The sequence below is a fragment of the Saccostrea cucullata genome, unplaced genomic scaffold (genome assembly GCF_032062105.1).
Source record: "Saccostrea cucullata isolate Sc308-1 unplaced genomic scaffold, CSIRO_AGI_Scuc_v1 ctg11919, whole genome shotgun sequence".
NCBI classification, from domain to species: domain Eukaryota; kingdom Metazoa; phylum Mollusca; class Bivalvia; order Ostreida; family Ostreidae; genus Saccostrea; species Saccostrea cuccullata.
Window position 1 is genome coordinate 1 of NW_026923155.1, and position 21,041 is coordinate 21,041.

Here is a 21,041-nt window from a genome sequence, read left to right on the forward strand (position 1 = left end):
ACTATTATGAGTCATAACTTTGCATCTTTTTGTTTAATTTAAATAAAAGAGCAAATTTGAGAAAAGTTGCAATGCTGTGTCCAGATTTTTTATCAAAAAAATTTGTAGTACTTTGGGAAATTCAAGCTTTGTACCTTAATGTACTGATTGCACTGGACTTGTCTCCACTGCACATAGTGTCAAAGCTCTCTGCCTTTAGCATGATAAATTTAAGTAGAATTTATTTTCTAAAGAGAAATGTTTATTAGGGTTACCAAACATAAATATCACTGAATGACATAGCTTAATGTATGTGACAAATTCTAGCATTGCATGAAATGTACTGTCAATTATCATAATTATTTTAGTCTATCTAATTACACTTGAACTAATTAAGGTATATTTCCTTTCTCTTTTAGTATTAAGTCAATGGTATGGCATCACCTTGTCGCAATCGAAGATCACTGAACGAACTTTCGCCTGTGATTAAAGAAGTAGACAATACTCTGAAGGAGCAGTACAAGATAGGAGACTATGTTTGGGTCAAAGTCAAGACACAGCCGTGGTGGCCCGCAGAGGTAAATCACTTATAAATCTGCCGTGGTGGCCCACAGTAGGTAAATCAGTTATAAATCTGCCGTGGTGGTCTCCACAGAGGTAAATCAGTTATAAATCTGCCGTGGTGGTCTCCACAGAGGTAAATCAGTTATAAGTCTGCCGTGGTGGTCTCCACAGAGGTAAATCAGTTATAAATCTGCCGTGGTGGTCTCCACAGAGGTAAATCAGTTATAAATCCGTCGTGGTGGCCCACAGAGGTAAATCACTTATAAATCCGCCGTGGTGGCCCACAGAGGTAAATCAGTTATAAGTCAGCCGTGGTGGTCTCCACAGAGGTAAATCAGTTATAAATCTGCCGTGGTGGTCTCCACAGAGGTAAATCAGTTATAAATCTGCCGTGGTGGCCCACAGAGGTAAATCAGTTATAAATCTGCCGTGGTGGTCTCCACAGAGGTAAATCAGTTATAAATCTGCCGTGGTGGCCCACAGAGGTAAATCAGTGTTAAACCTGATGTTTTAATGCCATGGTTGTCCGCAATGATATAAATCAGTTAAAGGTCAAATGTTATGATCCTTTGGGGCCATGCAGATGTGCAAATGAAAATTTTCAATTTGAATTTTACTAATTTTAAGAAGGAATTCTTTATTTGTTTCTAGTTTAATTGATGTTGCTTGTTTGAATTAAAAATTCATCTAAGGATCTGTCTTAAACTTTAATTTTAAAGGTAGTTGAAGATGAACGTATGCCAGAGTTAATGTACGAGAATACACGAAGACCAGTTGTTGTCAAGTACTTAGGAGAAGATGAATAGTGAGTGCACCTGTACCAAAAATAAAATGTTAATGTATAATTGGAAAAAAAAAGAATTGTAGATATGACATCCTGAGTATTACAATAAGCAAACAAAGCTGTACTATATCAGCTCTGATCCATCACTTCTTGAAATGCTCATTCAAAGATTGTTTAGATTAGCATTATTGTTTTCTATCTGATTTGAGATTTGCTGTTTATTTAGAAATAATTAAGGTCAGACGACACTTCCTCAAAAATATAAAATGTGTTCAAATTGGGAAAATTTTCAAAAGGACTAATTTTGTTATTTCCCCCCAATAAATGAAAATGAAGGGACCAAAAAGCGTCTGTGTTACAATAGAGTAAACAACTGTAGACAGATATAAAGAGTTACATATAATTCAGCTGTTATTTGGATGATTAAAAAAATGATTGGATAATGAAATATACCAGATATAAATATCATTTAGTTTCATTAATTTATGACTGATAAAAGGAAAAAAAAGTTTTTAATTGGATAATGGGAATTTTAAGAATTTTTTTTTAGTTTTTATATATTTATATATATTCCATTCATGACTGAGAATAAGTGAACATAATTTTTTCTTGTACTAATAATAAAATTAATTCCAAGAAAATATTATTTTTAAATAGGGTAAGTCGGGGTAATTTCGACCACGGTTCAATTTCGACCACACAAACACAACACTGCATCATGATTACGGCATTGTTGAGACAAGTTTCTTTAATTCGGTTTTAAAGTAATCTATTCCTAAAATTGGATTTCCTAGTATAATTTCTCATCGCAAAAATGGTTTGGTCAGAGGTATAACTACTTTTTTCCAGTATTTTTTATTTCTCCAGTTTGACACTCGGAAGTCCGTCTTCAGTGCGCTTGATGTGATCAACGAAAAACAAGAGAGATAACTCGTACGACCTCTTTTTGAGTTAGACAATGTTCAACATTTTAACAGTTTGAATTAAATTGAAATTATTTTATTATTTTCTTGGAGTGTAATAAGTAGCTGAATTTCACATTTTTATCTTGGATTTTTCTCAAAAAGCACAAGAAACGTCCGTTTGAATTTGGTCGAAATTACCCCTACTGTTTTTAAGGACGCGGGGTAATTTCGACCAGTGACGTAATAAGGGGAAATATGTGTAAGTTATGTTTAACAGCTGTATAATATTCAATGCTGATTTAAATCTCTAAAATAAAATTAAATATTATACTGTATAATACACAAAATTCTTTAAATGTTGAAAGAAAATAATGTACGATTAAAAAATATATGCATGCATTGCGATCTACAATGTATCCCTATATTGTCTGAGCACATGGAGCAGCGGTGAGGTTGCACTCTCTAACTGATGTAGAGAACTTTATACATGGCGATAGCAATCAAAACGATTCAAAAACCCAAATTGATATATGAAAATATGCAGAGAGAATTAAATATGATTACGGAATGAAGTTTTTGTATTTTTTTTTTATTATTGCAAAATTATTTGTTTGACAGACAAGATTATGAGGATATCGGAAACCAAGAACCAGTAGTTTTAAGAACGTACATATATCATGCAGTCTATGTACACAAATCCAAGTACATGAATATATGTATCAAGCAAGCTGTGTGAATAACACACATAAAGAACTGCAACAATATTGAAAGAAAAAATATGATTTTAAGAAATAATTTGTTTGAGTTTGTTTTTTTTTCATCGCGGGGGAGGGGGGAAGGGGGGGGGGCTCAGAGGAATTTGCTTTTGCACACTTCTTTCATATGATTTGATAGAATTTCTCAGGATTTTAAACAATTAACAAAACATATTTTTAATTATTTTCAAAGCAATTCGTAATACAACGCATTTCAAATAGATTCGCATATGCTTAAAAGCGTTCAAACCTAAAAAACACTTTGATTCTGTTGAGCCTCGGAAAAGACGATTTGAAATGAAGTACAGTACGGACAGACTGGACAGTTTAAAAATCTGAATAAGAAAAATTTTGTTTCCATAACTACCACATGACAATATAGCATTGTTTGGAAATTAGATTTGGCGAATTAAGATGCAGAATAATGAATAAGAATGAAGATGTCAAAGGCTGCAATGAAAAACTTACGGTAACCCAACTCATTTCTTTACTAAATCAACAAACATACATGTAAGTATAATACTGTTAATACATGTAATTAATTTATATTTAATCTTTTTTTGACACACACTTATATTTCCTATAACAGACAGTTTATTTTCTTAGAACATAAATTTTGAATAAAATGCAATAGGTAGAGTTCAATTTCATCGTAAGAGTTATCTTTCCTGTTGATGTTTGTTGTGGTCGAAATAACCCCGAGTCTGGTCGAAATTAACCCAGGCATCATGGTTACTAATTTTTTAACCAATTTATTATTTTTTAACATATTTTTAGTTCGTAAAGCATAAAATTTGAATAAAAAATCAATCTTCTTTACTTCGAATCTGTTTTGAACTTGTACATTTGAAAACGGTCAAGTTTTGCAGATTGAAAGCCATATGTCAGCATAAGTGGTCGAAATTACCCCAGTTTATCCTAGTTTTACTTTACATTCATTTCAGTGTACTGGAGTAAAAGATAAATTTTAAAAAATAGTTGGAAATAATATTTTGGAAATTAATTATCTATATTGATTTTAGTGTGTAGTAACATTAATTATAACAAATAAATGAAAATATATCTTTGAATAAGAAGATAGAAAAGTAGGATGTCAGATTTTTTGCGTTTAGGCAAATTAGTCAAACCCTTACTATTTTTAGCTCACCTCGACAAAGTCGACATGAGCTTATGCTATACCCCCGGCGTTGGCGTCGGTGTCGGCGTCTGCGTTAGCGTCGGCGTCCCAGGTTAAAGTTTTAGGAGAAGTCCATTCCTAAGTAACTATAAGCCCTACCTGAACCAAAGCTCTACCCAGACCAAATTTGCATGGATGATGCATCTAGGGATGGACACTACCGTACTTGCTTCAGATGCTGGATCTGAATTACATTTTCCAGATGAGTGACCAGGTTAAAGTTTTTGGAGCAGGTCCATTCCCAAGATGAGTAACCAGGTTAAAGTTTTTGGATAAGGTCCATTCCCAAGTAACTATAAGCCCTACCCGGATCAAACTTGCATGGATGATGCATCTAGGGATGGACACTACCAGACTTGCTTTGGATGCTGGATCTGACCTACATTTTCCAGATGAGTGACCAGGTTCAAGTTTTTGGAGGACGTCCATTCCCAAGTAACTATAAGCCCTACCCAGACCAAACTTGACTGGATGATGCATCTAAGGATGGACACTACCAGACTTGCTTCGGATGCTGGATCTGACCTACATTTTCATTCCCAAGTAACTATAAGATCTACCCGAACCAAACTTGCATGGATGATGCATCTAGGGATGGACACTTGCTTCGGATGCTGGATCTGACCTACATTTTCATTCCCAAGTAACTATAAGACTTACCTGAACTAAACTTGCATGGATGATGCATCTAGGTATGGACACTACAAGACTTGCTTCGGATGCTGGATCTGACCTACATTTTCATTCCCAAGTAACTATAAGACCTACCTGAACCAAACTTGCATGAATGATGCATCTAGAGATGGACACTACAAGACTTGCTTCGGATGCTGGATCTGACCTATATTTTCCATAAAAGAGACCAGATTAAAGTTTTGGGAACAGATTAATCCCAATGAACTCAAGTCCTTGATATCTGCAGTATTAACAAATTTATGAAGATTTGTTTACACTATACATGTTTTTCACGCTACATGCATAGAAATGTGTATATGCCATGTAAGGGGTTAAACACAACTTGCAAGAATATTGTTGTTGGGATAAATACTAGACATTAAGAAAATATGATGTTAGATTTGCATTACTTACACTGATAACATTCGTCGAGGTGAGCTTCGTAATCTTTGATTACCTATGTTTAGATAATGGAAGGAAGTACACAGTAAGCTCATTGACAACTTTTATGATATAAACTGCAATCTCTTTTTTGATAGGATTTAGGTGACTTAAATGAAACAAGTGATTAAATAACTTGAGTCACTAAACATCGTAGGTGATTTACCAAATGAACTACATCACTTATATTTATAGCTCGACGATACGATCACACGTTGACACCTATTGAGATTTTCAGATGTCTTGCAGGGAAACAAATATCTTACTTCTCTCTGAACTCTCTTAAACTTTTTTTACAGGGATATGAAATTGGGAAAAAAGGGTTCAGAATTGGGAAATATGGCTGATTATTTGATTGGAAATGGGCCCGGTAAACGGACCCAAAAATAAGCCAGGAAAACCCCTGGTACTTAAACAAATTTCCTCACAAAAAATTAAGGTACCTTACCAGGCATTTGGACAAGGTACCACAAGTCATATTTCTTATATAACTATAATATAACCCTTATTGGTAGTCTTCTAAATGGCCTATATCACAATTTTTAGTTTACAAATATTTAAAAACATTCTGAAACCGATATAGAAATCAGAAGAGAATTACAAATTTGAATGTTTTTTGATATACTATAGATCACTTAATTTTCGCGAGATAGTCATTGACTCTTGATTAGCGAGGCAAAATTTTCACAAATTGTGGTTATTGCTCTATATAATCTTAAGGAATACTATTATACACGAGAATTAAATTTTCGCGAGCACAGTGTCTCGCGTAATTATGCGAAAATATAGTCCTCACAAATAAAAAGTGATTTACAGTAATACCAAGAGATACAAAACTTATAATTTGAGGAACGTGTCATCTGACCTTAAGAAATATGCCACAAAATAGAAAACAGAGATTTATTTAATTTTTGAACTCAAGGATGGTATATGGTCATTGAATGCAACATTGAATTTATCAAATTAATTGTTGCAGTGCACGAATTACCAATCCAAAATCGATCTGCCTTTACAATTGTCCAATGAGGGAGACATACAAAGTAGAAGGTTTGTATTAGAAGGGTGTACCACAAATTAGCCATCATTGAATTGACTCCTGTGTTCACTCTTGTTTAACATTTCAGGAAAAGATCAATTAAAATATTTTTTGGTCATGTTGATGAATTTTTTACCTTTCTGCTATTATTTTTTACACTTCACTTAAAGTTCTCAAAATCAGTAGAATGGAGATTTTTTTCTGAAGAGTATTAGCATTTAGTAAAAAGTGGCAAAGAAATAGAAACAATTTCATATAGCTGAATAATTCTGAAGTGCTAAGATTCATGCTAGACATATACTTAAATGTGCTTTGCAATATTTTCACTGTAGGTCTTAGAATGAAAACATCCAAAGGCAAAGAAACAAGAGAAATATTTTTAAGGGCATTAAAGCTGGCTGAAAATCTAGACAAGAATTCAGGTAAATTTTCAGTCACACTACAGGAAGAGAAATCCCACTTAAGTGTATCAATTTGACATGAGAATGTATTTTGAAATTAATTCAAATTCATTTTAACAAATACATGATCACTGATAGTAAAGTGTTAATATTTTGTCCAATTCATAAGTTTGTATTAATAAAGGAGAAACATAGGAAGCTCGAAAATGGCAGAAATCTTGTGCCATGACCTTCACATCATAACAATCAAACAATGTCAAAGCTACTGGAAAAGAGAGGCTTCATATTTATTTAGCTCATACCTGATATGATTATGGTTTACAACTTGCATATGTGTGTCGTGAACTTGAGCCTTGAGGGATATCACCTCAATAGATATAAATATAAATAAATTTATGAATTATAAGACAGTCACTGTGTGGGTATTTTCGATTTAATATGATTATATAGATTGATTTACATGTATATATGGATCTCCCATGATCCATCCATGCTTACGCAAAAACCATTGTGACATCACAACTGCACTTAATTAAAGGATATCAAAAAAATATCCTATGCATCATATCCATGGGCTAAAGAGTTAGAACATGGGATAAAATGTACATTCACTTTAAATTAAGATGTAACTGTAGCAGTATCCATGAATAATCCAATCTTAATGCTGTGTGTGTTTCTTTCTTTTTGTCCAGACTTAGAGGCGTCAGAGGCTTCAATGACAGATAAATCAGGTGAACACAGGAAATGTTTGTTCCAGTCAGATCCAGACCAAAAGGATGATTTAGATAGTCAGACAAAGAAGACAGAGGAATCAGTGAATATCAGAAACACAGAGAAATCTAGGAAATCTACATCAGAACCACAGGAGGGTCATACGAGGTCAGCTGGTCCTCTACCTGTGTCAGAATCACCTGTCCCTCAGGTGTGTTCCCCGGCTGATGATGAAGTGTCACAGTTCACCCCTGGGGCCTCAGTGTGGGTTAAATTACCCAGACTACCTTGGTGGCCAGCAAAGGTAAAGAGATCCACTTGTGTATCTCATATACATGATGGCAGGATTTTAATGAAACATACTATTTAAGAATGCCTGAGACACATAATTCTTTTATTAACTTATGTTTCCAAGGTTATATTTATGTTTTTTTATCATTTCAAATACTGTAAAATCTCATATTTTCTTGGGGTCAAATTTTCATGGTTTGAGTAAAATCTCTTGGTTTTTGGGGATTTGAATTCATGGATGAAGAATTGTTGAGTAGTTATGTGTATAAGTTTTTACATTTTGTGGTGGACATGAATTTATGGATCTCTACACACCTCGAAAACAACAAAAAATTACCCCCCACAAAATTTTTGTGATTTCACAGTATGCATACTTTTCCTTTACTGGCTTTAGTCTTCGTCTTGTTTCAGTAGAGCGTGTCTTCAAAGAAAAAAAAATCTCTAAATCTTTGTTAAATGCAATATTTTTGAAAGCATTTAATTAGACAAGCATAGATCTGTAGAGCTACAGTCTCATTAGAGATATCTGAATTATGTACATTTAAAAAAAAACTCTTTTAGGTGAAGGAGGTGACAAAGACAGGGAACAAGCCGTCTATCTGTGTGGAATTTTTTAATGAAGTTGACATGTAAGTTGTTATACATTGTACTAGGCCAGCAGTTGTTGGAAATATGTGGATGCTTTGTATTTTCAGTGTAGAAAACTGACATTCTTTAATTTAAGATAAAGGTTTTATGAAATTCAATCTAAAGGAAAAAAAACATGTTTTTAAAATATCACTTCTCTCAATATCACAATCACATGTTATTACTTATCTTTTAGGCATTTGTATCAGATCTTAGTATTTGTACAAAATACATGTATCATTTTGAAAATAAATGCATGTTGTTATTGTCAAAATTACATTTTAACCACAGCATGTAAAATGTTTTGTAGAAACATTTCCTGTAACTTTTCTGTATTTCCTGTTTTTGATACTTTGGGTACATGAATCATTCTTTTGTTTTATTGTTTGACAGAGAGAACATTAAAGACCTTAAGAAAATCAAACAGTTTCGCTGTTCAGAGAAAGAAGACTTCTACAAGAAAGGTACAATCATTACTTTTATGTCTAAACATTTCGATCCTTAAATTTGTATAATGGTGGTAAAAATTCTTGGCACCAAGACATATTTTAGCATGAGAGCCAAATTCGTGATGATTTTCATTATAATTGAAGACCCATACCTTACGGAAAAATAAGAATTAATATCAATGAAAACTTGCAATTTTGCAATATTTTAATTCTCTGTATTTTCCTAGGTATGAAGACTCTTAAGACCAAGCAGAAAACAGATTTATTTGGTGCAGCATATGAAATGGCTACATCCAATATGTTGGACAGGACAGTCCTGAATCTAGAATGTGTTCCTTTAAATCAAATCTCTAGTGGTGAAATATCTGCTGACCCAGAAACTAAGGATTCTGAATCTAAGGTGACACCACTGACTAAAATGAAAAGAAAGAGACAAGCTGACAGTGAAGAAAGTCTGTCTGGTAAAAGAAGAAAAAAACATGGTGGCAAAACTAGTGACACAACAGTGAACCAATCAAACAGTGAGAAAAGTCTGCATAAAACTTCTGTCTCAGGAAATACTCAGGATGATAAAAAACCAAAGTATTCAAGTTATTCTAAAGGAGAACCTAAAATGAAAGGGAAAAAATCTGTGTCTAAGAAAAAGTTTAAGTCTTCAAACTGTGTGAAAACGAACAGTGATAATAATCAGGAAGAACAATTAATAGAGTGTGACGAATCCCTTCCACAATTAATGAAACGAAATAAGACCAGTAGAGGTCAGATAAAAAACTCAACCTCGAAATTCATGAAAAAGAGGAAAACCATGAAAAAGAATAGACAAGGGAGAGACGAGATGCGAACAGAGATACAGGAGGAAAGAGAGGAAGAATTGTGTACGAGGGACGACACTGTTTACAACGAGAGCAGTTCTCCAATCTCGTATGGTGGGAAGCTGGACTATAATGAAGCCAGTTCTCCGATTCCATATGGTGGGAAAATGGATCACTCAGAAGGAAGTTCGCCAATACCGTACGGTGGAGACTTGAACTCTGAGAGGCCTTCATCTCTTACAGAAAACATAACAGAAGAAGAAGGAGTTCAGCATGATTCCCTGAATCTGCAGACAACTAAACATTCACCAAACTGTATGGACACTGAGGAGCTAAACAGCAAAACAGACAGCAAGCAGCTCGCTATCAGTGATGATGGGAAAAGGTAAAACAGAAAACTAATACATATACTAAACGTTTCACAGAATGTCTTATTTTAGTTAAATTAAGTAGCATTTATTCTTATCTTCTTCAGAGAGGACTTTGACCCCAATCTAGATGCTGATGACTGCTATGTTAGTGGATCAGATGATGAAGATTTACCAGATGCACTTACTCCATCTAGACAAGGTATATACACGTATCTTATTCTTTGTCCACACTTTCTTTTACAAAATTATATACAAATGTCTGAGAGAGTTCATTTGGTCAGTTTACCCAAAGTGACCAAATCAATGCAAAATAAGAAAAATAAATAGCAAAGAGGATCAATGCAGTGCCATTTGAAGAGCTCTAAACCAACTTTTACTATGATCCCAAAACTCTGCTACTTTCTTACTTTTCTGTGGCCCTTTTCACAAAATATCTTACGACTCATTGGCCAAGACCAAAACTTTTCCCCATTTTAAACTAATTATCTAAGCAGCGAAAATCTAACGTTACTATTTCATTATATCAATATTTCTTAATTTAATTGAAATTAATTACATGTATTTAGAAAAATATCTTTATAAAATAAATAATTACAGAATGTTGAAACTTTAGTCTAAGTTGTAAGATTTTTTGTAAAAAAAGGCCCACAGATTATTACATTTTCAACTGTGAAATACTGTAATTTATTCATTGAATAAAAGTGATATCCTGTCACAGTGTGAAAGGATATGAGTATGATATCCTGTCACAGTGTGACAAATATCAGAAGTGCAGTAAAACTCTTGATTTACCTTCCCATAACGAAGAGTGTTTTAAAATATTCCTTGGATTGTTATAATATAGAGAGGGAGTAAGGCCAAAAGAAAAAATACTATTGTTTCCTGTCCTCTGACCCAAAAAAATAGGGTAGGTAGGTAGGGAAAAAATTTTATTTTGAGAAAAAATTTTATTTTCAAAATTCAATGAATGCAGGACATATAGCATATAATAAAAATAAAACAGTATGTTTACAGTTTACAAAGCAAGTTTGTTAATAAAGATTTATAAAGTAAAGGTATCCTATACACTTGTGATGTATTAGTTCTATAAATATTGTTGGTCGACTTTTCGAATTTCAGGAAAATAGCCCCCCAAAATGAAAATGTAATAAAAACTTTTAGGGTCGGAGGGTAAAATGTAGGGTAGGTCGGGTGACAGGAAACGAGTATATTTTATTTTGGCCTAAATAAACCATTCTGACAGAGAATAAGGCTGCCAAAGTTCCACAAAATATGTTGTTGAAATCCATGTTTATAATGTTTTCAATATCGTATCAGTTAGCTATGACGTCTCAACCGCTCAACTATGACGTCATGTAGCCAATGATAAAAAGGGAAAATGTCATTGAAAGAAAATGTAATAAACAGAAAATTTAATGTTTTGTCGTTGAATATGGATTTTATTTCACTCGTGAGACATGATTTTTTCACTCGTGCTTCGCACTTGTGAAAATATAAAAAAATCCTCTCCCACTTGTGAAATAAATTCCATATTCAACTACAAAACATTGAGTATCCTCTATATATATTTCTCACCATGAGCAATTGTTTAATTATATACTTGATTACGATGGCTCCCTGGAGTCAAGGTTGGTTTCAAAATGACAAATTTGGAATAAATGAAATTTTTCCAGGATACAGTAGTTGCTTGATAGTATTGCTGTGATATCACAGTTATATTGTGGAATCATTTTAAGGGTTCTCCACACATCCCCAGCTTATGTTTTCATATTACTGTTTATTTATTGCTCATGTACTTTAAACAAGCATATATCTGATAGTCTTAAAACTGGTCTGGAATTGAAATATAATTATTATACCCCACTCCAAGGGAGAGGGGACGGGGTGTACTGGTTTTATCCAAGTGTGTCTAGCTGTCTGTCTGTCCCTTGACCATTTAGATAGAATGTTCTATCGTTAAATTGGTATTGTCCTACGGACCCAGTTTAATGATAGAATTCGTTCCGTGTATTTGTAATGTAGCAAAACAAACACGGGCGAAAACTCATACTCAGTGCATTTAATACGAACAATCTAGAGAGTTCCAATGTAAACATTGCTGGTAATTTTGAAGCGAGAGAAAATCCTTGAGAAAATTATTTGGATTTTGTCTTTACATGGATTATTTTTAGGGAAAAAAGGCATATGCAATCTCAAAAAGGTTTTGATTAATTTGGTAGTAATTTCCAATGCAAATCATTTCATATTCTTCAAAATCATTTGTGGCGGATCCGCTCTGATTTGCTACATTGCAAGTATATGGGACGTATTCTAACTGTGATGAGGGTCAGAGGGCTTGTACCGAGACACAGTTAGTTTATTCTAACTTTTGTCTATTATGCTACAAACACTCAAAGATCTGCCTATTTTATTGAAAAAAAGGACACATATTTTGTGTTCACACCATTATGTAATTAAGCCATGTGTTCATTGTTTATGATTAGGATGTCACTCTCAATTTACTGCATATTTTTCCCATGACAGAAACCTTCATTTATTTATAAGACTATCTTTCTTACATCAGTTATATTCTATAACGCTTTAGCTATAACTTATACTGTATACAGGGTTATTTTCGCCTCGTCTCTATTTCCGCCCTATCAATCTTGCAAACAATTTTGCCCATCTTAAATTCGCCCAGTCACAGTTTTGTTTTAGAAATCCATAATTTTTGCGACACCTTATTTTCGCGAGATAGTCATTGACTTTTTATAAGCGAGACAAAATTTTCACGAATTGTGGTCATTGCACTATATAATCTTAAGGAATTCTATTATACGCGAGAATGAAATTTTCGCGAGCATACTGTCTCGCGCAATTATGCAAAAATAAAGTGCTCGCAAATAAAAAGTGATTTACAGTACTGCATTCTTTAGATTCACCCCGTCTTAAATTTGCCCAACCGAGGTAAGGGCGAAAGGAGCAAAAATAAAACAGGGTTGAGAATTTCGCTGTATACAGTATATAAAAACGCCACAATGATACATCTCACTGCAGATATTTGACTTTCTTCACTTTTATGTTTCCATTTTGAGAAATAAACAGATTATCATTTGTATCTATACACAGTCCCCAGGGTTGACTTAGTCCACAGTCTATGTAATAGAGGAACTGTCCTTCCTGGTCTATGATGTGGACACACTCATTCTTATAATCAGCTGTAAGGATGTGACTCTGACTGTCTGTGGTGATTCCTATTGGACTGAATGGTTTGTTCTTTGGAGCAGGAGTATGTCCAGTGTACCTGAATCTCAGTTTCCCGGCCTGATTGACCACCACTGCTGCTTTAGTTCCATTGTCAGACACACAGATATCCAGATTCCTATTCTCTGTTATGTATCTGGTATCAGATGAATAGAGAGGTTTACCTTTATCATCAAACTGGATGTTTTTTTTCTCTGTGGAGCCAGAGTAACGGACAACTCTTGTTTGTTTGTAATCATCACTGACCATGATAACCAGGAGGTCACCAGAGGAGGTACTACAGACACCGTCAGGTTTCCAGTTCTGTAGTCTGATCGCCTCCTCTATCTTCTCATTCTTCACAATGTTCACAGTTCTATCCATAGCATCAGTATAAACTAGATCTCCACTTTTTGTCACTGCTATATCCCCTGGTATGTTCCCTAACTTGGTTGTGATTGACTTGAGTAGTGATCCCTGATTGATGCTGTAGAGTTTCATGGTGTTGTCCTTAGTTGTCCAGATTTCTTCATCACTCAGACAGGCCACATTGTAAAGGTTTCTATACCCAGTGTTTATGATGCTGACAATCTTTGGTTCAACAAGCAGCTGTTTGACTGGAGGAGAGGATCCAGCTTCTGGTGATTTATGTGTTGTCTTCATGCTGTAGCCATGTTTATCTGAAGTTAAAGAACTTGATGATAAGACTCCAAATAGTTTAAGAAGTTCTTCTTTGTGTATTTTTGGGGGCATGAATTTGGGTAAAGATGGCATAATTTTAAATGGAAGACTTTTATATATATGTACACTGGATGTGACATTAAATAGTTTTGACAAGTCATTAGTGTCTATAGCCATTTCAGCCAAATTGATTTCATCTTTGATGTCAGAAATGTTCTTGTTTATTTCATCCAGATGTTTCTGTAGAGTTTGTAACTGTGTGTTTTTCATCTTATCAACTTCAGCTTTAAGTTTCTTGACAAGTTTGTCAATTTCTCTGTGCCAGTCCTCTCCATGTTTTGTTATGGCTGTTGAGAGATCTCCATATTCCTTTTCTAACTGACTCATTCTGTTTTGTACATCAGAGGCAATGCCCTGGTAGCTTGGATAAATTTTATCATTTGATTCATTTTTTCTTTTGTAATTCTTTCTTTCTTTTCATCCAGAACTCGCAAGATTTTAGATAATTCATGACCTAAATGTTCATTTGATTCAATGCAGCTGATGCAGACAGGAATGTCACATTGCTTACAGTACATGATACATTGTTGTGTATCATGAGATTTACATTCAGGGTAGAGGGGAGTGGATTTCCTGGACTGAAATTTGACGACTTTGTGGTCCTTGGATTCATCTGTTGATATGTGTTCTCCCACGCAGGCCCTACACAGGTTGACAAGACATGTATCACAGTGCATCTGTACCACAGCGGTCTCACACAGGTCACATCGCATCACATCCTGGGCACTGGTACGGGGGTTCATCATCAATTTTGTCTCTAAAGCAAAAAATTGAAAATTAACAAGAAATCCATGCACTAGGTTGGTGGGCCACATGCATTTTGTCAGACCAAAGAACCATGTTGTTTTCTTTCAGCCATTAGACAAATATATACATGTACATGTATATACAGTAAAACTTGTTTAGTACGAACACGGATATAGCGAAGTTTTTTGGGGTCCCTGGCAAAATTCTTAACAATTCTTTTACGGTTTTAAAGAACTCTGAATGATATAGCGAATTTACGGGTAAAGCCAACTGATTTTGAGTCCCACAGAAGTTAAAAATAATGAAATTTACATCTTTTATAGCGAATTTTCAAAAATCTCAATATAAGATATGTTTAACTGACTTTATATTAATCAAGAATTTGCAAACGAAATTTAATTTAAATTCATAACGAAAACCTTAGTTAGCCAAAGCATGAGTCGTAATTATTGCTTCTCTACCATATTCAACAGTAATACTTGAAGGAAAATGTGCATATTGTGAATTTGCTATATATAGTTATACAAATTCGTTATATGGATACATGTATAACGAATTATGGATATAGCAAATTAAATTCACAGGTCCCCATGACTTCACTGTAACAGAGTTTTACTGTGCAATTTTTGTAATTATACATCTTGTAATTATACATCAGACCAGGAGAATTGTTGTTTTTTAAAGAAATGGGGCAAGGCTAAAAAAAAATTGACAAGCAGCTGCAAACAAAAAAAGAAAACATAAACTGTGCATACTCATCCTTTGGGGGGTTGGGGCAGGAGAGGATCTTTCTCTAAGTTTTCTGTAAATCTCTTTTTATTCAAGAATTTGCCAGAGATTGACTTTACAGCAACAAAAAGTTCGGAAACCAAGCAAACTTAATATAAGAATTTTCATGTTAAAACTATCAACAAAGGACTATTGTCCAAAACAAGTTGGAAGGATTGATCTCATGTCACATACTACAAGCCTGCACATGTCCATAAACAATGATTATATTATACATGGGTACAGTCCACTAATTGTTTTCCCATAGGCGACAATGTTAACGTTTCGTCTCATAGCGATGTCCCTAATTTTCGTTCAGAAATGAGTGACCCCTCAAATCAAAGCACATCAACTTGTCTTTCCTTGGTTAAAATCTCGAGGTGGCATGTCAGATTCGTTTTCCGGCAAAATGCGTCTGTCTGCGGGAACCTCTAAAAATGAAAGTGAAAGTAGGGGAATTTCAGGTTCTCACTGGCGTTATAATACACAAAATAATTCGGCTGATCTTCTTGATAAATTACATTTGCCAAGCTTTTTTGGTAGGAAAGATATTCCTTATCAACAAGTGTGAGGCTCAGTTCAGTACATCTGCCCAATTTTTTTTATGCTAGTCTTCAAATTAAGGAACTTGTAATTTTTTCTGCACTACTTTCTTCTCCTACCGATTCTAAAAATAATTAGTGGGATGTACCCAATATGAAAAAGCATTTTTTTGATTTGACAATATTTTACACTGTTTGTCAATCTAGAGCATAAGAAGAGACATCATGCCAAGTTTCATGAAAATTCAACCATTAATTAAGATTTTACAGCATTTACAGTTCTATGTGTAATATCCTTAAAAAATGCTCCAATCTAGCCAAAACTGCACCCAAGTTTTAAGTCAAATTTTAGCCTATTAAACACAATTATACTTTTCTTATTCACCTTCATATCTTTAAATACATATAGTCAAATCATAATCAAGCACTTAATTGGGTCAATTTCACTTATTTTAAAAAATAAATCTATTTCTGCACAAAATATGACCAGTTTTCACCCTATAATTCATAGTTTCTCCAGAAATGACAAAAAAATGAAGTTACCAAATACCCCGAAAGTAGTAAAATAAGAAAGTACTGATTATTTCCTGTCCATTGAGGTATCATTCATGAAATTTGGTCTATGAATAAAAAAGTTATAAGCCTTTACACTCCTATATAGAATCATTTGTTTCAAAGCAATTTTTATGCCAATGCAAATTTACTCATCCATGACGTCACAATGACATCATAATAATGGATAGCTCAATACATGTGTATCATCACTTTTCCCGTACTTTTCATTTAAGACAAAATCGGTGCTAATATATTCATGTTAACAATACAAAATAAAATTATAAGGTTTTGCAGATTAAATAAATAATCTACTAAAATTGTTTTGTTTCCATAGTAACCAGTTTGTAATCTGTAGGAAAATGAGACAAAGTTTTGAATTTCCGGACAAATCGCTTAATTTTGACTGTCAAATATTTATGAAATTTCAATTAATTCTTATATCCGTGTAATCTTAATAATGCATAATTTACAAAACAATGATGTATATCTAATTAATTTGAAATTCTTAAATAAGAAAAGAAAATCAATATGAGCTGCAAAATGTATATAACAGTACATGTACAGATTAATTATAGATTAATACTTTCACATTCTAATCACCTATTTCATATGTACATTTCCTCACCCCCAACCCCCACCCCCACCCCACCCCCCCCCCCCCACTTCAATGATTTTTTTTTTAGAAAACTTTAACTTACACATTTTGCCGACTGTCACATTTTGCTGGTGATGTTTCAAGATGTATTCAAATGGGTGTGTATTTGCTGGCCAATAATTTTAAACACCATCTGCATGAACCTCATGGTTTTCCTGTACCAATCGCCATGAACCTAAAAAAATCAATAAAATAAATGGCACAATATCACATTTGCAGACAGACAGACAGACACACAGACATTCAACACATACAATTTGACCATATTCCTTTAATGCCCATAACTTGAAATAAATTTAAAATGATGAATTTGCTCCCACTTGAAATCACACTGTTAACATTGGTAATTAAGTTATAATTAATTCAGCAGAATAGGTAAAAAGCATGTTTGACTGACAATAATCTGATAATTGTACTTTCAACAAATACATGTAATGCAATTGCTAAATAATATGAGAAAAAATCAGTTAATTTGCATGTTCACACACATCGTTTAACTCCCAGACAGCTGTACCCAGCTTGACCGCGCAACTGATCTGAAATAATGTATGTCACATACGTGATGTGTCGATCGACATCATCTTCCAAAAACATTAAATTGCTACTTACAAATACTGTACTAAGGTATACCTCTTACATCCTGTGTAAAATACAAATGCCCATCACATATATACTGCTAAACACTGCACTGAACAGTTTTGATAACTTTCTGCTAAGTCTACTTTCACTTCGACCTTGACCCTGATTGAATACCGATCCCGACCTCCTTTGTGAATTTTTGTGTATTGAAAATAAACCACAGTGGAGCATGTACTTTTACATAACTGCTTCTTAATCAATTTACATATTTATGATTCTGAATAAATAAATGATATAAATCGATACATTTAATCTACATGATACATGTGTAAACAATGGGAGATACATGTACGAGAATGTTGACTGTTCCGTGGGGGGTGGGGGTGTTCTAGACACTTAATTTATGAATCAATTTGATTGAAAATGTGTATCAACAATATAAGAATTGTTTTTTTCATAAATTTGAACAATTGAAAATATTAGAAAACACCAACTTTGAAATAAATTCAAGATCTATGACATCTTTCACTTACTTATAGGCTTCCCAATATGGGTACAGTCCACTAATTGTTTTCCCATAGGCGACAATGTTAACGTTTCGTCTCATAGCGATGTCCCTAATTTTCATTCAGAAATGAGTGACCCCTCAAATCAAAGCACATCAACTTGTCTTTCCTTGGTTAAAATCTCGAGGTGGCATGTCAGATTCGTTTTCCGGCAAAATGCGTCTGTCTGCGGGAACCTCTAAAAATGAAAGTGAAAGTAGGGGAATTTCAGAGTTCTCACTGGCGTTATAATACACAAAATAATTCGGCTGATCTTCTTGATAAATTACATTTGCCAAGCTTTTTTGGTAGGAAAGATATTCCTTATCAACAAGTGTGAGGCTCAGTTCAGTATATCTGCCCAATTTTTTTTATGCTAGTCTGCAAATTAAGGAACTTGTAATTTTTTCTGCACTACTTTCTTCTCCTACCGATTCTAAAAATAATTAGTGGGATGTACCCACATGTATCTAAATATGTTTATTAAATCTTTGATTTTAAAATAAATTTTTCTTCCAATAGTTCAAGTCTGCAAAATTAAATTTTTCAATGTGAACTTTTCTTATGCACAGAAAAACTTGCTATATTCGATTCCTTACCTGACTTCAGTAATGGCAGCTATTTTCGATCAATATCAAGTGCACTCTCTATGTACACTGATCACGTGACACGCCTTTGGTACATTTGTATTTACCTGTCAGTTGTTGATACCTCCTGGTCTAGAAGGAGATTTAAACAACTTATTAAAGCAAATGCTGTTTAAAATTCAAGATTTATTTCATAAAATACGGTACAGGTACCTGGTAGACCAATTTCTGTAATTTGAATGGATTCTTCGAATTCATAACTGTCCCTACCTTTACAAAAGCTTAAGGTACACTTTCTCCATAACCAAAATAATCAGACCTCAGGGCTCTCACACCACTTTTTGGGACTGGGGCCGGGGCCATTCAAATTGGGAAAATTATTGTCCTTTTGGGAAAAGTTGGATAACCAATATTCATTGTAAAAAATCCTCAAATTTTGCTTCTCTTGCATAAAATTTGTCATCAATTTATTAACTCTGGTTTTGAATAAACAGTTAAACAGAACAAACATGGCTATGTAGGCTATTTATGAAAGTACATTGGCTTTGTCATAACTATCTTTTAGTCTTGATATTGCAGTTATCTGTCTTTTTGAGTGACAGTTGCTAGTCACATAGTCCTGAATTTCCTCGATCACATGGCCTTTTAACTTTGCTTACCGTATTACACCGCGAGAATGAACATGTCCAAGCAATGGGATTGTTTCTAGGTGCAGCTTATTTAAATGTTTAAATGAAATATCTATATTTGAAACCCAAATGATGTTTTTTGTCATTTTGTACAAATAATAACCTTGTTCCCAGAACCAGTTTACGAATACATTTGGCACGAACTATTAAAATAGTCGTACAGTTTCACTTTCATTTGGAAGTGTGTTTTGTTAAGGGTTTTTGCGATTAAGTTTCATGGACTTTTCTTTTTTAATCTTGAAGTTTAAAAAATATTTTGTTATGGAAATTGGGAAACTCACACCTTTTCTTTTGGGAAAAAAGGTACCTTTTTTGCATTGGGAACGGGGCCGAATATCGGCCCCAGATTTAGAGAATCGAGAGCCCTGGACCTGTTACATAATAAACTAACTTGTCACAAAGTTTCAAAAGGTGATGAAGAAATATAAAATAGCTATCATGGAATTGGTTAAAAACTTCAGTATTTTTTTAGCCAAAAATTATACAATTTTAGTAAAAAGGAAATATTAAATAGATATAAGTTTGGATTCTGTGCTACTAAAAACGAGAAGCATCTAATATTTGTGGTGCATGTTACATGTAAAGTATGACAAAAAAATATATTGACCTCTGAGTGATTATAAATTCTGTTATTCTATATTACAAATGAAGGTCCACGTATCATCACAAAGGATTTTCATTCTGTTCTTAATTTTTTGTATTTCAGTGACAATTAAAGAGAGAGACATTGTATGGGTAAAGTGGAAGGGATGCCCTGTGTGGCCAGCTGTTGTAAGTACAATGATATAAATCAGCACAACACTAGATCTGTCTGCATATTTTAGTATTTCTTTTGATTTTAAACTCTAACTATGCATGCCAAGCAGTTATTAATTTGGGAAAAGGGAATGGTTTTTACAATTGACAATGAGGTCTAAATAAGGTCCTTCACAGAGCAGTGGAAAATTGACTTCAGCTACCACACAATAAGCTCTTGGTCCTCAAGAAATCCTCTTTTTTCTTTATTGTACATGGACTTGATAGATGGATTGATTTTAATTGGAATTATTAATTTACAATGTTAGATCTCTGTGAACAGGTCAGAAGACTGGGTAAGAAGAAGAAGAAAATCGTTAAGGTGTCCCTCACCCTCATTGAGCCTCACAGCTCTATCCCTAAAAGGTAACTTCTTGACTGAAGAGTTCTCTCAAAGGGAGATAATTAATTGATAATTAGTTTCTTAATATTTTCATAGTTTGCATGATTCAGAATAATATGCTTCAGTATGCAGGTAGAACTCTGACAATTAATGACTTTGTTGCATTAATTTGAATTTTTAACATATCTATGTTCTTCAGGTAAACTTTAGGTTAAATTTCATGTATTATGTTATTTTTTAGGTTGACCCTGAATTACAATCCTAGGACAGTAATTCCTTATAACACCCAGGATTC

General features: G+C 33.8%; 2 protein-coding genes and 1 long non-coding RNA gene across 7 annotated transcripts; 1 reads left to right on the forward strand and 2 right to left on the reverse strand.

The window, feature by feature from the left end:
* Positions 1–364: 364 nt before the first annotated feature.
* LOC134263327 (uncharacterized) lies at positions 365–21,038 on the forward strand (the record flags this gene model as incomplete). The annotated part of the gene is made up of 12 exons (XM_062745662.1): positions 365–557; positions 1,263–1,348; positions 6,257–6,327; positions 6,649–6,738; positions 7,410–7,732; positions 8,281–8,348; positions 8,740–8,810; positions 9,023–9,992; positions 10,083–10,177; positions 20,315–20,379; positions 20,687–20,769; positions 20,988–21,038. Coding segments are annotated over exons 1-12 (2,117 nt in total), but the record flags the coding sequence as incomplete, so codon positions are not given.
* LOC134263326 (uncharacterized) lies at positions 12,427–18,948 on the reverse strand. Its single transcript, XM_062745661.1, has 2 exons — positions 18,932–18,948; positions 12,427–14,696 (listed from the first exon to the last, which is right to left on the reverse strand). The coding sequence occupies exon 2, from the start codon at positions 14,266–14,268 to the stop codon at positions 13,006–13,008; it is 1,263 nt and encodes a 420-aa protein (XP_062601645.1). The 5' UTR covers positions 14,269–14,696; positions 18,932–18,948; the 3' UTR covers positions 12,427–13,005.
* Positions 15,684–18,792, reverse strand: LOC134263325 (uncharacterized). Of its 5 annotated transcripts, none has more exons than XR_009991234.1 (3): positions 18,321–18,792; positions 17,252–17,383; positions 15,684–15,887 (listed from the first exon to the last, which is right to left on the reverse strand). It is a non-coding gene; the product is annotated as an uncharacterized LOC134263325 (long non-coding RNA). The 5 variants fall into 5 exon arrangements; XR_009991238.1 differs by lacking the exon at positions 18,321–18,792 and adding an exon at positions 18,282–18,301; XR_009991237.1 differs by lacking the exon at positions 18,321–18,792 and adding an exon at positions 17,846–18,265.
* Positions 21,039–21,041: the final 3 nt, after the last annotated feature.